The sequence below is a fragment of the Pseudophryne corroboree genome, chromosome 7 (assembly GCF_028390025.1).
Source record: "Pseudophryne corroboree isolate aPseCor3 chromosome 7, aPseCor3.hap2, whole genome shotgun sequence".
NCBI lineage: Eukaryota > Metazoa > Chordata > Amphibia > Anura > Myobatrachidae > Pseudophryne > Pseudophryne corroboree.
Window position 1 is genome coordinate 430437428 of NC_086450.1, and position 23698 is coordinate 430461125.

Consider the following 23698-nt stretch of genomic DNA (forward strand, 5'->3'; position numbering starts at 1 on the left):
GCTCTAAAGGAGAGTAAAGATGAGGCTTACCAGGCGCCGTCTGAGGTTTGCACCGCATTCAGGTAGCGCACCAACTGCCTGTAACTATAGAACACAGCAACTTTAGTCATTTGTCTACAATATGCTTTGTGGGCTGAACGAATATTCAGGAGGGTGTGTCCTATCAATTTACTAAGAACCAGGCAGGGAACCATCAATTGTTCTGGTTATGTTCCCCGCCAAGCCCCAAATAAAATGTACAACCTACAGCTTTGCAGAACAGTGACACTTAGACCAAGAGCCCCTGTTCTGCTGAGCCACACCACCAAATAGGAGTACTGACCTTTTGTCTTCCTCCAGTTTCTGCACCCTGGCTTGCACTACAGGCGGCGCCTCCCACAGGTATTCCTTCTTGCCTTTATTTGATCGTACCCCTGATGGATTCTGACCAGCCAACACAGACGTCAAAAACAAGTTGTCCCATCTCATGACATTTAGGCTGGTGGGATACAAATTCCATGGTAAGGAAACTATAGCAAGTGATTACTCCTAGGTACACGGACAGTATCCCCATCAGGTAACCTTTCCAACTCTCAGAATAAACTTACACATTCAAGTTTTCCTTAGCAAAAGGAAAATACATTTGTCAAATCATAAGCTGCAGTTTCAAGTTAAGAACATACTCTCCCTTCTTTGTGGGTCTCTCACCCTTTAAAATAGATTATTACCATCAGGACATGAACTGGACAATAAATCCCCTACATTACACGCCTGCTTAGCCAAGACCAAGCTAAACTTATAGGCTACAGGTTAGAGAACTTTTTGCAACTACTAGGAATCAGACTGATACATAAGATTGACATAAGTGCTGGATATGACCTTATACTAAAGCCTGATTTAGATCTGGATTATGTGATATTGAGCTATCACCAACTTGAGAAACAGGGATTTTATACAGATTACTAAATCTACATCTGCATCATTGCAGCAAGCTACTACTTTCAGTATGCAGCGGTGCGACTAAGTTCCAGCAAAGAATCCCTATACAGAGCCTTAGATTGCCCCTGAATAGCTAACCCCACAGGAACAAGTTTCCCATTTTATTTACATTGGTGTGGTGCATTTTGTAGGTACTTCTTGGCTCTCTTCTAATAGCTTAAAGTAGCTTAAACTCCTGCTCATGTGACTGCTGTCCAGAGGAGCCTGCCCAGGATCAGCCAGCCCCACAAGCAGCTCCTGACCAACACTTGCACCCACAGATCCACAACCTCTTCCTGTGATCAAAGCATCAATGACTTCCCTATCCTCCCCACAGAGCTTCATTCCAAGGAAAGGGTACGAAGATCACTAGCAATGTCTGTGACCCAGATACCCAAAACGTGGCCTTCTTGCAGCCTAGGATCGGTTATCTCCTGAAGAGACGGAGCTAAGTTCCATCTTAATATTCATTATCACAGAGTACCCTGCGTAACCATTTTGGTCAAACAAACCAATAGGAGCATTAAGCTTAACGCTGAGATCCAGCAGCCCCACTGCTACCTGGGAGCAGATCCGGCCAGCTTTCATTTTCCACAGCAGCCTTACACATGTCTGAATGGGAACATAGGAACCACGTGGCTTAGGTGGGTGAAGCTTAGCCTGCTAACCATAATGCTGCTTAAGCCAAGCATTCAGTTCATGTGAGCCCAGTAAGTGTGGATGACCCAGAACGCAAATAGGGGGCAATAGTCATCGGTGGCTGGCGATTCCAGCAGTCCTGATTGATGAACAGGATTTATGGCCATTCTGGACTCAAACAGTGACTTTCAGAATAATTTTGATATAAAATGAGCTAGCCATTTCATTTCCCTCTATAAAGGGACAGTTTTCCCCAAAAAAGTGAGAAATAACAATACAATGGGGAAGATGTATTAAGCCTGGAGAAGTGATAAAGCAGTGATAAGTGCAAGGTGATAACGCACCAGCCAATCAGCTCCAATATGTAAATTAACAGGAGCCAATTGGCTGGTGCGTTATCACCTGGCACTTATCACTTCTTTATGCCTTCTCCAAGCTTAATACATCTGCCCCATTAAGACTAAAAGACAACACAGGATCATTTGTTCCAACAAGACGACCATAAACATGTACACTGTTCCATGTAATTCCATCTACAGCAAATAGCTATCAATACACAGCGGATCACCGGCATGTTACCTGACTGCGCACAGGTGACTCACCTGTTTGCTAAGGCGAAGCAATGCGGAGGGAGCGGAATAGATAGAAAAAAAGTAACAAATTTGTCATATAGGTACTTTGGATAATCTGCCAGGACCAGGAGCCTTTGCAAAGTGGTTACAATCCTAAAACGAAGGGGGGGGGAGAAAAAGATAATTTACAAATTTTATGCAAACATTTCAAACAGCATTTTTAATCACAGTGGAATGCATTAACTAAAACCTGAAAGCCAGGCCGAAACTCTCCAGTAAATAATCAGTCATTCATTAATAACGGGATTCTTGCAATTAAGAGAAATAATTTTCAATGAATCCATTGGGAGACACAGATCCCTGGGGAATTATAAAGGCTCATCCAGGAGTTTGGCTCATTTAAAACCATCTCTGTATTATGTTAGAAATGCCTGCCCTTTTCTAAATCTCCATCCTGCAGAGGATTCAGTTCTTTTTGTAAGTAGGACCCACAGGATAGCACAGAGATAAAGGGAACTACTGCAGAGAAAATATCACATAAACACATAACCGCACAAACTTTTTATAGATAGATAGATCGATCGATCGATCGATATTGGGAGAACTCACCAGTCTTCAGTTTGCTGTATTTACTGTATTTTGCTATGATGTGTGTTGACGCTGTTTGTAAAGTGATGTCACTAATTGTACTTGGAGGTGGGTTAGAGTGTATATAATCATGTTCTGTTGGCTGTACTGTGATCTTGACAAAGGTCCCAGAGGGGACCGAAACGTTGTTGTAACTCTATGTTGTACCTGATGGTCTGATTAAACCTGTGCAAATTGAAGAGTGGCGAGTGCTCCCAATTTTGCTACGGATGAGAGTGGAGATTGCTACATACTCCTCTCAATGGACGGCACCCCAGCATGTGGATATAAAAACATGAGTGTGGACCATCTGTGTTATATATATATATATATATATATATATATATTTATTAACTAATGGGGTGGGGACACTGGACCATGGGGAGTCCCTAAACTGCCCTTATGGGTGGGTATGCTCAGAAGCTGCAGTACACAGCACCTTTCATCCAATACAAAGATCTTTGGGCTCAAAAGTGCTGCGCTTGTAAACCACGTGGACCAGGTGGCTGCTTTGTGCCTTTCCCCCTAGGAGGCGCTCACTGATCATCACAGCGACAGAAGACCATGTAAGACTCTCTAATCACCTAGGATGACGTTCTAGCAAGCATATACTTTGATGCAGGTCAACTTTGCTGTGGACCAAAGGACCTAAAGATTATTTTATTTCTAAACCAATGATCTCTGTGCAATGTCAGAAGCAAACTATTGTGATATATATATTTTTATTTTTAAAGAGAATTTATTGAAGGCATCAAGTAAATACAGAAAACACCATACAGCAGTAATAGGCCTGTGCAGGAGAGGAAAGTGGATAAGTTAAGAAGCAGCAAAACACTAAATGAACCTAAGGTATTTTTTTTATTATTTAAACTATGCGGGAGGAGAGAAGGAGGGAGGAAGGAAGGAAGGAGGGAGGGAGGGAGGGAGGAAGGAGGAAGGAGGGAGGAAGGATAGAGGGTATTTCTCGGGCAGTACACTGAAGATTATGAAGTTCGTGGGTCAAGGTAAGTACAAGCGCTAAAGCAATACTGCTTCCTTTTCGTGATAGTAATCCACTTTGTAAAGATAGGACACTTGAATCTCTTGGATGTAAATGGATTTTCTTTGGATCTCCAACCACATGAAATAAAATAAAGAACACAATGGTGTAGTGCAGGGGTGGCCAGACTTTTGGAGTCGGTGATCTACTTTGAAAGCTGAAAATCTTTTGTGATCTACCTAGGTGGGATAATAGTGCGCGCTGCAAGTGCGCACCCAAAAGGGGGCGTGGCATAACAAAAGGGGGCGTGACATAACAAAAAAGGGTCGTGGCATTGCTGCACAAGGTGTAATGACCGTCTCGCACGAAATCACGCATTGGCCCCCACAGGTAAAAACCTCAAACACATGCCCCCACAGTGCCAGATACACATATGCCCCCACAGTGCCAGATACACATGTCCCCACAGTGCCAGATATGCCCCCACAGTGCTAGATATGCTTCCACAGTGCCACATATGCCCCCAAAGTGCCATGCCCCCACAGTGCCAGACACACATGTCCCCACAGTGCCAGATATGCCCCCACAGTGCCACATATGCCCTCACAGTGCCATATATGCCCCCCACAGTGCCATATATGCCCCCCACAGTACCATGTGCCCACAGTGCCAGATATGCCCCCACAGTGCTGCTCACCGTTTTGCTGCTGTGGTGAGGAGAGCGCAACGCGTGCCTCTCCTGCCTGCCGACCTGCCCCTCAGTCTGGTCTCCGGCAGTGTGTATATCTCAAATCAAGCGCCGGTCCGCGAGCTCTAATTGGCTAACGAACCAGCGCCTGATTTGAGACATACACTCCGCCGTCACCGCCGGAGACCAGACTAAGGGCGGCAGGCAGGAGAGGTGCGCGCTGCACTCTCCTAACCTCTGTGGATGGGCGGCGGATCGCGAACGACTGGTTGCATGTCCGCGATCGACTGTTTGGCCACCCCTGGGTGTAGTAAGTTCAGACTTAAATCATAGCAAAATGATAGTCTCTGTTAATAGGAGGTGTATTGATAGAAGACCCTTCACTGTCTCAATATAGAGATCGATAGTGGCATACCATACTCACAGAAGAAATAGATGGATAATGCACATAAAGGTTTCTTTTATATTTCTGACTGGTAAATGGTGTACCCAAACTCACAATAGAGCCGAATCAGATGTACATATAAAGGTTTCTTTTATCTGTGTAAAGACCAAAATATGGGCGTACCCCAACTCACAATGTGAGAAACTGGCACGTGTGTATCAAGGTATCTGTGTCCTATCACCATATATCAAATAAGATATCTATTACTTGATATGGAATTCAAAAAGGGCATACCGCAATCACACTGGAACCTGTATATAAAAGGTTCCTCTTTCCTTATGTAAGGATATCGGACCCAAAAAGTTAATTAGAAAATGGAGATTCAAAAAAAAAAACCTCATAAAACAAAGATAGGAGGCTAACATAAAAACATACCAGAATATATTTTTTTTAAAAATTATGTACAAGGACCACTTCATACACACCAAATGGGAGGAGACCAGGAGGTTAAGATGTAGAAACCTGATGTAGAGCGTCCGGACCTCTGATCCATCAGTCACCTTGATGGTCAAAAACTCACCATAATGGTTTGTACAGTGGAAGGCTCCCCTCTGCCACCGTGTTTCAATATGCTGGCTCTTTCTCAAGGTACATCTTAATATCCTTTGGGCTTCTCCCATTTGGTGTGTAATATGCGATCCTTGTGAAAAAAAATTTTTATATATACATTTAGTATATTCCTGTATGTTTCTCTTACGTCCTAGGGGATTCTGGGAAAGGTACTTCAGTACGGTGGGGTATAGATGGGGACCAAAAGGAGGCTGGGCACTTCAAATAAAACTTTGTGTGTGCTGGCTCCTCCCTTCTATGCCCCCTCCCACAGACAGTTTAGAAAAATGTGCCCTCAGGGCCGGTCACTGTCTGGAGAGGCTCCAATGTTTTCTTAATTTTTATTTATGACTTTTTGTTAATTTGGACTGACAGGTTGGCTCCTGCCTGTCTACACCGAGGGAAGCTTAGAGGGGAGCGAGACCAACCTCCTCTAAGGGTTAATGGTCCGCGTCCCCGGCTACAGGGCATAGTCCTGAGGGCTATCGTGCAGTTACTCCGGTCACTGGCGCTCGGTCCCGCAGCCACTACCGCCGACCTGGGCAGCTGAAATGGTGAAGATTGGTGAGTTGATGCCGGGGCCCTGACTAGCGGGGTGCCTGGAGGTAACGTGGCGGAGTCTGATCTTCCGGCGTACTGCCTTAGTGCTAGGGTTGCTGGCGTCGGGAGAAGACATACAAACTGGCAATAAGCTGCCAGGGGCTACAGTCAGGGCTGGCCGGCAGCTTACACATACTAGTCAGTTTGTGCAGGGGAAGAACCCGCGCCATGTTGGGGGCGGGTCTTTACTCAGAGCGGGACCAGCAGCGGAAAGGCGCCATTCTCGGCCGCCTCAGCGTCTGCGGTGTGCTGACAAGGCTACTAAAGCCTCCGGGGACCCCTCAGACTGCGGTGTGGTACAGTGGGGTCATATAACTATATATATATGTATCTGTATATATTAGTGGGAGCGCTCTAGTCTAAATCTGGACCATTTACACAGGGTCCTGTTATCACTGCCCAGCGTCAGTGTTTCGCTGCAGTGTAAATGGGAAGAAGTGTGCTGGTTCCTCTTTTTTGTGTTCCTATCCTGAAGATGGGGAAAGAAGACACCTGTGCTGGTTTATTTCTTCCTCTGTGTGTATATCTTGTGTGTATGATTTTTGTGTCAGTATCGCAGGGAAAGCTGTTGCATGTGTTGCTTCCAGTCATTTACGCCGGAATCTGAGGATTCCAGAATTTGTGTTTGTTGCAGTGACTCCTCTCCGAGTGGCAGCAAATCACAGGATTTGCCTACAACCTGTCTTTTTGCTTTAAAAGGTGTAATGGCAATAGCAAAGAAGGAGAGGAGGGTTTTACAAAAATCTGTGAATGATCTAATGTCAGGCCAGATTACGTCTGCCCAACCCCCAAGAATTTTGCCTCAGAAACGTATGCTGCCTCCGGTGCTCCAGTCGGACTCTGAGGAGGATATTGCGGAGGATGAAGAAGAGGAGCTTTTTATTGGGAGGAAGCTACCCCAAATCAGGGAGTGGAATCATTTATCTATGCGATAAGATATGTACTGCAGACCCAAAATACGGAGTTGGATCAAGAGGCCACTGTGTTTTTTTCAAAGCCAAAAAAGTCAAATGTGACTTTCCCGGTGTCAGTTAGACACTATGTTTAAAGAGGTTTGGGTACACCCTGATAAAAAGTTTCAGGTGCCAAAAAGTTTTGTGGCCTAGTTTCTCTTCCCTGTGTACAACAGGAAATTTGGGAGACTCCACCTTCAGTGGATGCTTAGGTATCACGTCTGTCAAAAAAGATGGTGTTATCGTTGCAGGGAGCGACTTCCTTAAAGGAAGCGGCTGACTGCAAAATTGAGAATATTTTGAAATCCATATACATGGCGGCAGGTGTTTCACAGCGACCGGTGATTGGGGGTTGCTGGATCACAAAAGCAATAGAAAAGTGGCTTAATGACCTCGCTTCTGGTATCAGTGATGGCAGAGATCAGTCTGATCTTTTGCAATTGACGCTACACATTCAGGAGTCAACATCCTTTGTGTGATGCACTTAAGGAAAATTGCTCTTCTAAACGCTCGTATGACTGCGATGTCTGTTGCGGCACGTAGGGCTTTGTGGCTGTGTCAGTTGTCAGCGGACGCCGAATCCAAGAAAGGTGTAGAAGGGTTGCCTTTCACAGGAGAGGTCATATTTGGAGAGGAATTTAATAAATGGATTACTCAGGCTACAGCCGGTAAATCCACTTACTTGCCGTCTGCGGCTCCGCCTGCTAGACGAGCATATCCAGGCCCATCCCACCAGTCCTTTTGTACGGCCAGGTTTCGTGGCAGAGCTAGGGGTGCCTCAAATGCATCACGAGGAACTAGAGGTAGGGGGCGTAAACCAGCTACGACAGGACCCGAGGAGCAGAGTGCCAGCTCAGCTTCCTTTAAGCCATCTGCATGACGCCAGATCCCCAGAGATGGGAAAACTCCAGGTTGGGGCTCATCTCAAACATTTCAGCCATGTTTGGAACAGTTCCTGCCAGGATGCATGGGGTCAAATCTCTGATTTCCCAAGGATACAGGCAAGAGTTCGAATTTATTCCTCCTCACAGATTCTTCGAGTCCAATTTACCAGTTTCTGCGGATATGCAAGAAACTTTGCAGGGGGCAATAGAGAAACTGATCCGAACTCAGGTCACTGTCTCAACTCCTGCTCACCAGAGAGCAAGGGGTTTTCATTCAAATCTCTTTGTGGTACCGAAACCGGATGGTTTGGTCAGACCTATTTTAAATCTCAAGTCACTGAACCCGTATTTTACGGGTCAGTGTTCGCAAATACGCGCTATAGCGTGTATTTTACCAGGATCTGAAGGTGGGGACTCACTTTTCAAAAATGTGAGGGTCCCCGGGGACGCGCTCCGCTGCAGCCAACTCCTTGTAAACTGCCGGCGACGGCGCTTCTTGCCCATACAGAGCGGAGGTGGAGCCTTACCACTGGCAGTCTGGCGGTGCCCCCTCCCCCTCCTGGTCACGTGCAGCGGCATCACACGGGGGCCGGGCAGAGAGAGACGACGGCTCTGCGGCTGCTGTACGCTGTGCTGTGGGCGGTGACTCACCAAGACCGTGAACTGCAGCTCCCTCCCAACTTGATATCTGCCTCCCTTTCGGCTGCCTCCAGTGTGCTCTCCTGCGATCTGTGTGAAGGAGAGCAGCGGTGATCGGCCAGGAACCTCACCCCCAGCCCCTGCCATGCTCTGCCACCATACTGCTGCCGTGAGAAGAGCGGGCTGCACCATTACCATCAGGTGTCCCCAGCATCCCTACGGACGCCCAACTACCGGGCCTGTGAGAGGGGAGCCAGTTCCCGAGGTGGCCGCATTGGGTACACCCTCCCCCCCTCCCCCCTCAAACTTCTTCTCACTTCTTTTATCTGACGGAAGCAGCGGTGACCGCACAGGGCCCTGGTGCGGAAGGTACGTTCCCATATAGCAGGCGGCAGAGGGGGAGTGAGGTGCATACACAGCACGGAGTCCTAGCTTTCATGTCCATGGGTATGTAACTGAGTTGATCACCTGGAGTAATCTGTGCTTTCTACAGTAGTTTTGTAGTAAGTGTGCCCCATGTACAGAGTCTTTAGTATATATAGCATTAAGGTATATGGTCTTCTTTACTGTGCTGCGGTGGGCTCTACCTGGTGCAATGTGTATAACGGCGTGCTCTACCTGGCGCATTGCGTATAACGTGCTCTACCTGGTGCAATGCGTATAACGTGCTCTACCTGGTGCAATGCGTATAACGTGCTCTACCTGGTGCAATGCGTATAACGTGCTCTACCTGGTGCAATGCGTATAACGGAGTGCTCTAACTGGTGCAATGCGTATAATGTAGTCTACCTGGCGCAATGCGTATAATGTAGTCTACCTGGTGCAATGCGTATAATGTAGTCTACCTGGTGCAATGCGTATAATGTAGTCTACCTGGTGCAATGCATATAATGTAGTCTACCTGGTGCAATGCGTATAATGTGCTCTACCTGGTGCAGTGTGTATAACGTGCTCTACCTGGTGCAGTGTGTATAACGTGCTCTACCTGGTGCAGTGTGTATAACGTGCTCTACCTGGTGCAGTGTGTATAACGTGCTCTACCTGATGCGGTGTGTATAACGTGCTCTACCTGGCGCGGTGTGTATAACGTGCTCTACCTGGCGCAATGTGTATAACGTGCTCTACCTGGCGCAGTGTGTATAGGAGGTTCTACCTGGTGTAATGTGTATAAGCGGCACTACAGTGTGGTGTAATGTGAATTGGCACTATTATGTGGTAACGCCCCTTCCCCATGAAGCCATGCCCCTACATTTTTGCGGCGCGCCCCGCCTGTAGTTTCGATTCTGGGAGGTGGAGCTCCAATTCACTTTCTGCCAAAGGGCACCAAAATATCTAGTTAAAGCTCTGGGGCAGAGTGTCCTGCATGCTACACAGCCCAGCAGCACTGTCGCCCCCTTACCCCACCTTGCAACACTTCTGTAGTATCCAAATAAGATTAATATTAATAAAAACCTTAATTCCGATGGGACCCAGAAAAGAACCCGTAGGACCCCAATTTTTAAAAGTGAGGGGTCCCTGGGACCCACTTTTTTTTGGGCTCAGCGCGATCACTGCGGGTGTTCAAATTCTAGATGGAATCCTTGAAAGCAGTTGTTGCAGAACTGGAGGAGGGTAAATTTCTTGTTTCTTTGGACATAAGGGATGCTTACCTTCACATCCCGATATGGCTGCCTCATCAGGCTTACCTGAGCCTGCAGGACCTTCACTACCAGTTCCAGGCTTTGCCTTTAAGTCTCTCGAAAGCACCGAGAGAGTGTTCACAAAGGTGATGGTGGAAATGATGCTCCAAGTTCGGCTACAGGGTGTAAACATAGTCCCGGATCTGGACGACCTGCTGATAAAGGCGGAGTCCAGGGAACAGTTGCTGCCGAGTATCAGCCTTACAAAATCACTGCTGACTCGTCACGGGTGGATTCTGAATTTACAGAAATCGCACTTGGAACCCATTCAGCGTCTACAGTTTCTGGGTATGATTCTGGATATGGTGGCGCAGAAGGTGTTCCTACCTCTGGACAAGGCGAAGGCTATCCAGGCGCTGGTACGGTCAGTACTGAAATCAAACCGGGTCTCCGTGCATCTCTGTATTCGCTTGCTTGGGAAGATGGTGGCCTCTTACGAGGCGATTCAGTACGGCAGGTTTCATGCAAGACCCTTCCAGTTGGAACTCCTCAACAAATGGTCGGGGGGTCAAATCTACAGATGCACCAGCTTGTGAGACTGTCACCTCAGACGACAGTGTCTTTACTGTGGTGGTTGCAGTTCTCTCACTTGGTGGAGGGTTGAGCCTTTGGGAGTTATCACTGGATACTCCAGACGACGGACGCAAGCCTCAGGGGCTGGGAAGCGGTGACTCAGGGAGTTCAGTTTCAGGGACAATGGTCCAGACAGGAGTCATGCCTTCCGATAAACATTCTGGAACTCAGGGCGATTTACAATGCTCTGTTTCTAACTCTCTCTGCACGTTATATCTGCCTCCCCTGCAGTGCACATGGTTTTGCCCAACTGCTAACAAAGTTCCTGCTGCGATCAACTCAGAATTACCCCCTTAGTATCTCTGTACAGTATGTTCTACTAGGGTACTAATTAGCACGAACAGCTTGTAACGTACAGTGGTAAGTATAATCTTTCTATGTATAATGGAGAGAGATAAAAGCTCCTCCCTAAGTTCCTGGATGCCAAATCACCGTCCTTAGTATCTCTGTACAGTATGTTCTATTAGGGTACTAATTAGCTCTCCTGCTTGGCTGTGCGCTTCTAGCCTGTCAATCAGGCAGAGCGCAGCGGCTAGAATGGAGTATAGCGGTCCTCCATTCTAGCCTATGATGGGAACTTTGCGTCTGCGGCTAACCGCAAAGTTAATTGGGGTCACCCACAAGAGTGACTCCAATTAACCCCGCGGTTAGCCGCAGACCGCAAAGTTCCCATCATAGGCTAGAATGGAGCTGCGCTAAGCTCCATTCTAGCCGCTGCGCTCTGCCTGATTGACAGGCTAGAAGCGCACAGCCAAGCAGGAGAGCGCCATGACGTGCGCTCCCTGATTGGCTGCTAGGATCTCCAGTGACAGGAGTCACGGGGGTCCCGGCATTCGGGGAAAGGGGTTCCATTTGTCCACATGGAACCCCTTTAGTTGTGTGGAGCGGGATTTCGTTGTTATTTTTTTTGTAATCGACCCTTTGGATTACTACAGGCGCGAAGAGGACCGAGCTTCACCGGATGGTCCGTAAGTATAATTTTATTTTTACAGGTACCCCGTGGATTCTACTGGACGTGATTCTCAGCGTGGGATGTAGGCTAGTATGTATGAGTGTGTAAGTGTGTTTTAATAAAAAGAGGATTTTGGTACTTACCGATAAATCCATTTCTCTGAATCCTCTAGGGGAATCCTCTGAATCCTCTAGGGGACACTGGAGCATATTGATACATTAGGGGTGTGAAGCTTGCAACCGGAGGTGTGGCACAATCTAAAATTAGCATTGTCTGCACAGCCGGCTCCTCCCCCTTCACATCCCTCCTCCATCAGTTTGGAAAATTTGACTGAGAGAATAGGACATGATACTATAGCACATGGCGAGGAACCGAACCATGCAACATATCAAACAGTATCCAAGAAACTCTTAACAGAAAAACCAACGCTGTTTGCACGAACTGTTTGAACAAGAACTTCGAACACAGCAGGTTGACAGCACCGAGGCGGGCGTCCAGTGTCCCCTAGAGGATTCAGAGAAATGGATTTATCGGTAAGTACCAAAATCCTCTTTTCTCTTTCATCCACTAGGGGACACTGGTGCATACTGATACATTAGGGGACGTCCCAAAGTTATCCCCCAGGGAGGGAGTGCTGTCGGTGGCCTGCAAAACCTAACGTCCAAACTTAGAATCTCCGGACGCGAAAGGTATCAAAGGTGTAAAATTTCGCGAATGTGTGGGCTGAGGACCACGTCGCCGCTCCGCAAATTGAAGAGTGGAAGCACCTCTGGCAACCGCCCATGAGGTACCTACTGACCGGATGGTATGAGCACCCTTCCGAACCAGAACCTGTTTGTCACAGGAAATATCTGCCTGCCAAATGGCAATTCTAATCCATCTAGACAAAGACTGCTTAAAAGCTGGCCAAACACTCTTAGGCCCATCATACAGAACAACAAATGGTCTGACTGTCCGAAGGACAACGTAACTTGTATGTATACCCGTAAAGCTCAGCCAACATCCAATTACACATCTCCATCTGCGAGACTCTGGAAAGATAGGACTACAATTGGTTGGTTTACCTGAAAACTCAGAAACATTACCCGTTAAGGCTCCCAAGTCAGAAACTCGCCTGGCCGAAGCCAAGGCAAGCAATAACGCGACCTTCCAAAAGAGATATTTCACGTCTGTTCTTGCCAACGGTTGAAAAGTTGGTGAATTAAAAAAAATTCAACACTAAATGTAAGTTCCATGGTGCAGTAGGAGGACGAAAAGAGAGCTGTATCCTCAGAAGCCCCTGTAAAAAGGATTTGACCCCCTGCCAAGGATGCTAACCGTCGTTGAAATAGGATGGAGAGAGTCGAAATTTGAAACTTCAGAGAACCCAGCCTCAGCCCTACTCTAGACCGGTCTGAAGGAAGAGTAGAAGTCTGGATAAGTGGAAGTTCGTCGAATTCCACCCACGTTCCTGACGCCAGTCCATGTACCTCTTCCAAATCCTGTAGAAGTGCATGGCTGTGACCGGCCTCCTAGTGGCAATCATTGTAGGAATGGCCGTTCTCGGTATCCCTCTGTACCTTAAGATCCGTGTCTCCATAGCCACAACGTTAAACGCAGCCTGTTAAGGTCTGGGTGATAGAATGGTCCCTGAGATAACAGGCCCTCTCCCTGAGGTAACTGCCAAGGACCTTCCGCTAGTAAGCCTCGCAGGTCTTAGAACCAACTCCTGCGGGCCCAAGCTGGTGCGATTAGAATGTTCCCCGCTCGCTCTCGTTTCAACCCTTTCAGAACCCTGGGTATGAGGGGGAAAAGTGGAAAAATGTAAACCCTGCTGTAACAACAAGGAAGAGTTAATGCGTCCAATCTTTCTGCAAGCTGGATCTCTTGTCCTGGACATATATCTGGTGAGCTGACAGTCTTGCCAATACGCCATTAGGTCGACTTGAGGAAGACCCCATCTCCTCACCACCATGTCAAAAATCCGTGGATGTAGGTACCATTCTCCCGGATGCATATCCTGGCGACTGAGATAATCTGCTCCCCAGTCTTCCACATCTGTAAAGAACACTGGCGAAAGGATGACGTTTCGCCTTTCTGGCCACAACAAAATCCTTGTGGCTTCCTGCAACGCCATCCTGCTCCTTGTTCCTCCTTGACGGTCTATGTAAGCCGTCGTTGTGACAATGTCCGACTGTATCTGTAGGTGTTGACCCATGACTAGGTCTTTGGCTAAGAGAAGCGTATTATAAACCGCTCTAAACTCGAGAATGTTTACTGGTAGGTCTCTCTCCAGTAACGTCCATCTGCCCTGAAACTGGTGTTCGTTTAAGACAGCACCCCAAGCTCAGAGACTGGTATCCGTTGTCAGGATCCTCCAATCCCTAATGCCGAATCTCTTGCAACGATCACCAAATTAAGGAGGTTCGTATACGCGGTGGGAGTCGGATACTCCGATGTTACCGCCAGTTTGAACCTGCTCCCTGAGCAATGTGGTTCATCTGGAAAGGTCGGGAATGAAGTCTGTCGTATTGGATAGCTTCAAACCCCGCCCTCTTCCCGAGAAGTTGCACACAGAGGTGTAGAAAAACCGTTTGTGTCTCAGTACCTGAGCAACTAAGCTTTGTAGGACCTGGACCTTATGATCTGGTAAGAATACTCTCAATGGTACCGTGGCCAAGATGAAACCGAAGAATTGAATCCACGGAGTTGGTATGAGGTCGGATTTCTGTAACATCACAATCCACCCATGTTGAATGAGAAAATGATGCAACGTCTGAACCTCTTTGATGAGCAGTTCCTGAGATGATGCCTTAATCCTTGGATCGTCTAGATAAGGTATAATCATGACTGCCCTGATTTTCGTAAAGATTCTTGGGGCTGATAGACCGAACGGCAACGCCCTGAATTGGTAGTGATCCGTCACCAGTGTGAACCCTAAGTAAGCCTGGTGTCCAGATTGGGATATGCAGATATGCCTCCTTTATGTCCATGGATACCATGAACTGGCCTTGTTCTAAGCCTGCAATGACCGACTGGAATGATTACATCCTGAATTCGTAGACCCTTAGAAACTGGTTTAAAACCATTAAATTGAGTATCGGTCTGACCGTTCTATCTGGCTTTCGGCACGACAAAAAGATCGGAATAGAAAAACCGTTCCTCTCCGAGAGACGGGAACTGGAGTAATGACCCCTGACCGTAGCAAATCTGGAATTGCTGTCAGTAAAGCTTTTGCTTTCTGAGAGCCCGAGGCAGTCCCGTTGTAAAAAAAACTGATAGTCAGGCCTCTATTGAAAATCCAGTTTGTACTTGTTATCCAAAGTTCAGGTGAGGTTTTGGCCTAGATGTCCCGAAAACCCTTCAGACGTGCGCTCACCCAGGGGGGACCCCAGGTGAGTTTGTAGGTCGTCATGCCACGGTTTTGTCAGCAGGTGTAGCCTGTTTTCTGTTTGCTGCCTATGAGCGGTCTCTCCCTCTGCCCCCGCTGGAAAGGACCGCAATCTAAATTTATTAAACGCTGGTCCCGAATAACCACTCCCAACCTGTGGAATGGTTCTCGTATAAGGAGTAGGCAGAAATCTGGACTTCCCTTGTAGCATGTGAAATCCACTTGTCCAACTGTGGACCGAAAGGTATCTCACCCCCAAAAGGGGATGGATTCTATCGCCTTCTTGGCGTCAGAGGCTCCTTGTGCTAATATCCTTAAAGGCTTGACCAAGTATGAAGCCGATTCCCCCGAATGTCATCCGCCAGTTGGGAATCTCTTCCAAGCTATGTTCCAGACCATGCTCCCATAGCCTTGTTTACCCAAACACAGACGATCGTAGGTCTCTGTGTTGCACTCGCTGTTATAAAAATCGACTTTAAAGCTGTGTCAACCTTATGATCTGAAGCATCCTTTAAAGTCGTTACATTAGGAATTGGTAAGATTGTCTTCTTTGACACCTTAATAGGTAATCATCCACTACTGATGGAGTCTCCCACTTATTCATTACACCCTTAGGTAAGGGGTAAGTTACTTAAACCGCTTCGGAAATTGAAAACGTTTATCAGGGTTCTTCCTTAAACCTTCTCCATTTGAGATTGGAGAGATTTAGGAATGGGAAATCCTGCTGAAAGCGGTCTTTGAGTCGAATAACTCGAAATCCTCTGGATCCGTAATGTCTTCTACCTGAAAGTTTAGGATCTCTTTCACTGCGTCAATTAAGGAATCCAAACCAGAGATTGCCGTGTCCTCTTTCAGAAAATCGGCGTCCAGGTGAGATTTAATTAACTCACCTTCTGTATCAATGAGAAGACCCACCTCCTCTTTCCGCCTAATAGGAAAAGGTCTTTTAACTGCCTTGCGCACATTTGTTTCTTTTTGTGCGGGCGGTGTCAACTTGATGAGAAATTCTTCCATCTTTTTTGAGAATCCCGCAGCCCATTCCGATTGCTGCTTGCGTGATTCTGTCATCTCCTTGGAGATTCTATCTCTCATGACCTAGACGGAGCACTGCTCCCAGGTGGAGCGTCCATGTTTAAGCAGGAATCGCACACCCCGGAGCTGCCAACCCGTCTTTGGTGTGTTGACTAAACCCCGTACCAGACTGTGTCGCAGCGCTTTCACCCTTTAAACTAGGAAGAGAAAGACTGTGATAGAAGGAAGCAAGGGTATCGGATTGTCCGGCTGGTAACTTTTGCTTCTCTTAAAAGGCAGAGAACAAGAAAGAAATAAACAATAAATAAATAAATAAATAAATACATTTTTAAACCAGCCGGCTTGCAACCCTCACACACCCAACTGTAGGTCAGTTACGATGGTAGACTCATTTTTCAGGTTAGATCCTCATAGGATTTATATAAATTTCACCAGCAGAGGGAGTTGCTGATATCTAGTTTCGCCAGCAGAGGGAGTTGTAACTCCACAAAAATCCCTCGTTTTTCCCTTTCTTTTAAGGAGGGGGAGGGCTCCTCCATGCCCCGTATATTTTGCGCCTGACTGGAAATAAAAAGATGGCCGCCTTTAAAAAATTCTATACACCTCTTCCCTGAGACAGCTCTAAATACTAACTCTGCGCCGCTGTCCAAAAGGAAGTGTGACAGAGCGCACTGTGCACTCTCGATCCCCGCTGTCCGCCCCCGCACATGACCGAAGGAATCACCCCCGCCGTGCGGCACTCACTCTGGCAGCCGCGCTCCGGGACCGCTCTCCTCCAGGTCCCGTAGCGGCGCCTGCTGACAGGGGATACATGCGTTACCACTGGCCGGCGCGCGCCAGGACTGCTCTCTTCAGTCCCGTAGCGGCGCCTGACCAACGGATACTGGCCCGCTCCACACAGCGTGACCGCAGGTCAGCGCGCTCCAGGACTGATCTCCTCTAAGTCCCGTAGTGGCGCCTGCTGACAGGGGACGCCCCACACTGCATTACCGCTGGCCCGCGCACGCCAGGACTGCTCTCCTTCAGTCCCATAGCGGCGCCTGCTGACTAAGGGGTACCGGCCCGCTCCACACAGCGTGACCGCAGGTCAGCGCGCTCCGGGACTGATCTTCTCTAAGCCCCGTAGTGGTGCCTGCTGACAGGGGAAGCCCCACACTATGTGACCGCTGGCCTCTATGCTGGGAAAGCTAACAACAACCTGTACTCACAGTTGGCGTCTTCAGAGAGATGCAGACCCCTTTAGCAGGAATCCTTGTCTCTCAATGTTTAACTTAGTCCCCCTTTTATTAGGGGGACGCAGCGTTTTTTCTTTTGAAAAGCCTGCACCCCCTTTCATTAGGTGGGATCGGGCATTTTGTCTTTGAAAGCCTGCACCCTCCCTTTAGTTAGTAGGGATTGGGCCAGTATAAATGAAATAAAAAAAAAAAAAAATCTTCAAGGAGCAGGAGCTCCCTTCTGTGCCTGTTACCTCCTAGGCACAATTTTCCAAACTAAGGGATGTGAAGGGGGAGGAGCCGGCTGTGCAGACAATGCTAATTTTAGATTGTGCCACACCTCCGGTTGCAAGCTTCACACCCCTAATGTATCAGTATGCTCCAGTGTCCCCTGGTGGATAAAAGAGAAATTATACTTTCAAGGTGTGTGTGTTTTGTTTTTATTTGTTTTTTTTTGTTGTGGTAGAACTACTGGTACCAGCTGGCCCATTATTTCCCCACATGCTGGTACTTGTGGTTCTCCAAGTACCAGCTTGCGGAGGAGGCTTGCTGGAACTTGTAGTTCTACGACAAAAAACAATATTCTTTATTTTACACAAAGGCTATCAGCACACCATCCACCGCCCAGGGATGGTGGGGAAGGGGGGGGGGGGGACTGAACAGCCTCGGGCTTCACCCCTGGTCCTTGGGTGCCTGGAGGGGGAAGGACCACTTGATTTAAGGGGTCCCCACTCCCCCTGGGTACGCCGACCAGGGGTGACTAGTTGGGGGGATAATGCCACGGCCGCAGGGACCAGTAAAAAAGTGTCCCCCGGCTGTGGCAATATCTCTCTGGCTAGTGGAGCCCGGTGCTAGTTTTAAAAATACAGGGGACCGCTACATCTTTTGTCCCCCGTATTTTTGGAACCAGGACCAGACGCAGAGCCCGGTGCTGGTTGGTTAAATACGGGGAACCCCTTTCCAATTTTTCCCCGGTATTCAAACAACCAGGGCCAGCTCAAAGAGCCCAAGGCTTGTTATTCTTAGGAGGGGGGGACCCCACGCAATTTTTTTTTTAACACTTAACTCTTTTAATACTGTACACAATGAAGCCCTGCACGGATCTCACTGATCCGGCTGGGCTTCATTGTGTTATGTCCGGCATAACACAATGAAGGGGGATGGGGGTTGGGGGAAGCGGTGGGAAGGGGGATGGGGGAAGCTGTGGAAAATACTGTGTTTTGCAATATGAGCGCCCGAGTCCCCTAATAGCATTAAGGGGAGGGGGAAGGGGGGATTAACCAGCGGAGGTCAGAGACACTGTCGAAAATATTGTCTGTCAGGACCCAAAAAAAAGAAACCAATAAATCAATAAATAAAAGTAGTGTGGACAGACACAAACGAACATGTTAAAGCAATGGTCCATTGACGTTCGGTTTATGTGAGCTATTAAATTAAATTCAATTAAAATGGGTTTAAAGCTTAATGTCTCCGGTTCTGAGGGTCCAATCGGCTCAGAATCAGGTTGGTATGAAAGGGGAGACAATTAGCTACCGGAGGATACCAACCCCAAGTTTCTGTGACCCATACTGTACAGAGATACATTGTACTTAGGGGGTAATTCTGAGTTGATCGCAGCAGGAACTTTGTTAGCAGTTGGGCAAAACCATGTGCACTGCAAGGAGGCAGATATAACATGTGCAGAGAGAGTTAGATTTGGGTGTGGTGTGTTCAATCTGCAATCTAAATTGCAGTGTAAAAATAAAGCAGCCAGTATTTACCCTGCACAGAAACAAAATAACCCACCCAAATCTAACTCTCTCTGCAAATGTTATATATCTGCCCCCCCTGCAGTGCACATGGTTTTGCCCAACTGCTAACAAAGTTCTTGCTGCGATCAACTCAGAATTACCCCCTTAGTATCTCTGTACAGTATGTTCTACTAGTGTACTAATTAGCACGAACAGCTTGTAACGTACAGTGGTAAGTATAATCTTTCTATGTATAATGGAGAGAGATAAAAGCTCCGCCCTAAGTTCCTGGATGCCAAATCACCGTCCTTCGTATCTCTGTACAGTATGTTCTATTAGGGTACTAATTAGCTGTTCACTAAAAACCCTTATTTATGTGAAACCTATGTGCACCCTTCCATTGAATGTTTTACAATGGATTACACAGAAAAGAAAAAAAAATTATAAAGTGAATGTCAGGGGGGGGAAAAATAGAGTCACTAACAACGATAATTTGCTTGGAAAAGCGCCTCAGTAATATATCAACATGTAAAGAGGATTGATCAAATGAAAATACACCTGAGATACTGCGCTTGCCGTGGACCACTATGTGTAACGGTAAAACAACAGACAGGAAAAAACAACAGACCGGCTGCGCTGTATGTCAGGGGTTAATAATAGTAAGAGAGCCAATGAACAGAAAGGTTGTTATTTTCTCTTTCATCCACTAGGGGACACTGGAGTCCTATACAGTAGGGGTGTGAAGCTTGCAACCGGAGGTGTGGTACAATCTAAAATTAGCATTGTCTGCACAGCCGGCTCCTCCCCCTTCACATCCCTCCTCCCTCAGTTTTGAAAATTGTGCTGGAGGTACAGCACGTGGAGCACAGAGCTCCTGACTAAAACTATGACAATGTGCTGCGTCCACCTAATAAAAGGGAGACAAAGCCTATGTATATTGGAGAGACAAAGATCCCTATTGAAGGGACCTGCATCTCTCCACAGGAGATCCTCTTACAAGGCACAGTGAGTACTGGTCTCGACAATAGGGGCCATGTTAGACTTTGTTTTATTTATTTTATGCTTTATCCCCTGCCATAATTTCCCATACAGCCAGCGGTCACCAGGGTGTAGCGCGGGGCTGGAGAGCGCGCCGGGGGTAGGGGGGAATAGTAACCGCCCATTACCGCTGAGAAGCGCCACACTGCTTAGCGCCCCTACGGGACTTAGTAAGAAGGGTCCCGTAGCGTGCATCACCAGGGGAGAGAGAAAGTGAGCCGCGTGCGGGGAGACTGAGCCGCGTACGGGGAGACACTGTATAGCGCCGCTACGGGACTTGGTAAGAAGGGTCCCGGTAGCGTGCATCACCAGGGGCCAGAGTGCGGGGAGACACTGTATAGTGCCGCTACGGGACTTGGTAAGAAGGGTCCCGTAGCGTGCATCACCAGGGGCCAGAGTGCGGGGAGACACTGTATAGTGCCGCTACGGGACTTGGTAAGAAGGGTCCCGTAGCATGCATCACCAGGGGCCTGAGAGAGAGCCGCGTGCGGGGAGACACTGTATAGCGCCGCTACGGGACTTAGTGAGAAACGGTCCCGTAGCGCGCGCGCACACACCAAAGACTCTGCAGTGTTTCCGCGCGGCTGAGGAGAGCTTTCAGCCGCGTGTGGGGAAGAGGCCGCTCAGCACAATAGCGCGCCTCCCCATATTGTTTAAAACAGTGACTAAAATGGTTTTTATATATGGCCATCTTAATTATCCCTAACTGGCGCCATTTACGGGGAAGGGATAGCCCCCATCGCCGTATAGATATCAAGAGGGATGTTTTATGTAGCAATAGCTCCCTCTACTGGTGAAAAAGTATATTCAGAAATGTGAGGATCTCCTGTACAAAATAATCCTATATACTATTTATATTTTCAAAGGACTTCTATTATAAAGATCCTGAAGGAAATACAACGAAGCAAGCGGATACCAACTCTACCATCGTAGCTGAGTTACAGTTAAGGGTGGAGGTTGCCTGTCGGCTGGTGGTTTAATATTTTTTATTTTCCATTTATTTATATATATAAATTTGTCCTGTTCTGGATTCTATGTAAAGAAGAGAACAGTAATTACAGCCGGATCCGATAGCCTTGCTTCCGTCATCGCTCACAGCCTTTCTCTTCCTAGTTAAAAGGGTGAAAGTGCTGTGAAATACCCTGGTAAGGGGTTTTAACCAACATGTCTAAAGCATTATGTTTATATGGCAGATCCGGAGTGTGCGACTCCTGATTAGACAAGGACACTACACCTGGGAGCAGTGCTCCGCATAGGTCATGGCAAAAGGACTTGGCAGATTGAATCTCCAAGTAGATGGCGGAATCACGCATGCAGCTATAGGAAAGGGCTGCGAGATTCTTAAAAACGATGAAAGCATCCTCATCAAGTAAATACCGCCCGCACAAGCAGACGGTTAGAAGACCTCTTCCTATTGTACCAGTTTCAGAGGGAGGAAGGTCTTATTATTGATACAGATAATTGAATCAAACCTTAACGCTGATTTTCAGGAAGAAGACACGGCAATCTCGGACCTAGATTCCTTAATTGACGTGGTAACGGTGATCCTAAACTTTAAAGTTGAAAAAGTTAAGGAGCCAGAGAATTTCGAATTATTCGAATCCCAAAAGAACCGCGTTCGACTGTTTCCCATTCCTAAGTCTCTCCGATCTCAAATGGAGGAGGCTTGGAAGCAACCTGATAAACCAGTAGTGTATGCTTCCTTAGGCAGTTTGTCAAAGAGGACAATCTTACTGATACCTAATGTAACAGCTTTTAAGGATGGCTCGGATCGTAAGGTTGACTCAGCCTTAAAGTAAATTTTTTGTAGCAGCTGGTGCAGCAAAGGCCATGGGAGCATGGTCGGGACGTATTGTAGAGGTTATTGAGGAGGACAATAGCTTGGACGAAATACCCAACTGGCGGAACACTTTCGAGAATCCAGCTCGTATTTGTGTCAAGCCTCACAGTATATTAGCAGAATGGCATCGCGCATCTCCGCATCGGCCATATTACCTAAAGGATTTTATGGCTCAGAGAATGTCAGAAGGCGGTGGAATCCATCCCCTTTGGGGGTGAACTGTTTTTCAGTACATAGTTGGACAAGTGAATTTCACAAGCTACGGCAGGGAAGTCCACTTTCCTACCTACTTCTTTTATGAGAACCACTCCACAGGTTAGGAGAGGTTATTCAGGACAAATGATAATTCATTTATGTTACAGTCCTTTCGAGCCCAAACAAGAGGTTTAGGTTCACAAGCCCTTGGAGGCAGAGGTAGAGGCCTCTCACAGACAACAACCAGAAAGCAGGATAAACCTGCTGACAAGACAGGGACGAGACGGCCTCACAGCTCACCTGGGGTCCCCCTTCGGGGGCGCACGTCTGGAAGGTTTCCGGGACATCTGGACCAAAACCCCACCAGAACTTTGGATAAAGGGTACAAACTAGATTTTCAACAGAGGCCTCACAGTCAGGTTTTTTTTACAAAGAAATTCCCTCGGTACCCTCAGAAAGCAGAGGCATTATTGACAGCAATTCAAAAGTTGCTGCGGTCAGAGGTCATTATTCCAATTCCCGCCTCTCGGAAAGGTACGGGTTTCTATCCCAATCTTTTTGTCGTGCCAAAGCCAGACAGGACGGTCAGACCGATACTCACTTTCAAGGTTTTAAACCAGGTTCTAAGGGTCTACAAATTCAAGATGGAATCAATCCAGTTGGTCGTTGCAGACTTAGAAACAGGCGAGTTCATGGTATCCATGGACTTAAAGGATACAGATCTGCATATCCCAATCGGGACTCTTCACCAGGCTTACTTAGGGTTCACACTGGTTATGGATCACTACCAATTCAAGGGCCTTGCCGTCCGGTCTATCATCCGACCCAGGAATCCTTACGAAGATCATGGCAATCATGGTTGCAGGATTGAGACTTTTAGGGGTCACCTTTATATCTTGTCTTGACGATCCACGGATCGAGACATACTCTCGGGAACAGTTGATCAAGGATGTTCAGGGATCTCATCAATTTCTCATTCAACATGGGTGGCTTGTGAATTTCCAGAAATCCAACCTCATGCCAACTCAACGGATTCAATTCCTCAGTCTTATGAGAGTTTTCCTACCAGAGAACAAGGTCCAGGGCCTACAGAGATTACTGGCTCGGGTACTGAGGTCACGAACGGCCCTCTGTGGGCAACTTCTCGGGAAGATGGTAGCGTCTTTCGAAGCTCTACACTACGGCAGACTTCATCCCCGACCAGTCCAGTTGAACCTCATTGCTCAGGGAGCAGGGTCACACTGGCTTTTACATCGAAGAATCCGACCTCCACCGCACATACGAACCTCCTTGATTTGGTGGTCGTTGCACAGGAATCTCGCAGCAGGCAAGAGATTCAGCATTTGGGATTGGGGCATCCTGACAACGGACGCCGGTCTCAGAGGTTGGGGTGCCGTCTTGGCGGAACATCAGTTTCAGGGCAGATGGACAATACTGGTGAGCAGCCTACCCATAAACAATGCGCTTCTCTAAACCGAAGACCTAGTCATGGGTCAACACAAAGATACAGTCGTACAATATCACGACGACGGCATACATGAAA

General features: G+C 47.5%; 1 protein-coding gene across 3 annotated transcripts in view; it reads right to left on the reverse strand.

The window, feature by feature from the left end:
* The window catches only part of LOC134945523 (uncharacterized), a 285165-nt gene that overhangs the window by 69655 nt on the left and 191812 nt on the right, over positions 1–23698 (reverse strand). For all 3 annotated transcript variants that reach the window (XM_063934865.1, XM_063934866.1, XM_063934867.1), the window contains exons 9-11: positions 2199–2321; positions 323–478; positions 31–84 (exon numbers count right to left, since the gene is read on the reverse strand). In XM_063934865.1, the coding sequence (XP_063790935.1) occupies positions 31–84; positions 323–478; positions 2199–2321 (333 nt within the window). The remainder of the gene's footprint in view (positions 1–30; positions 85–322; positions 479–2198; positions 2322–23698) is intronic.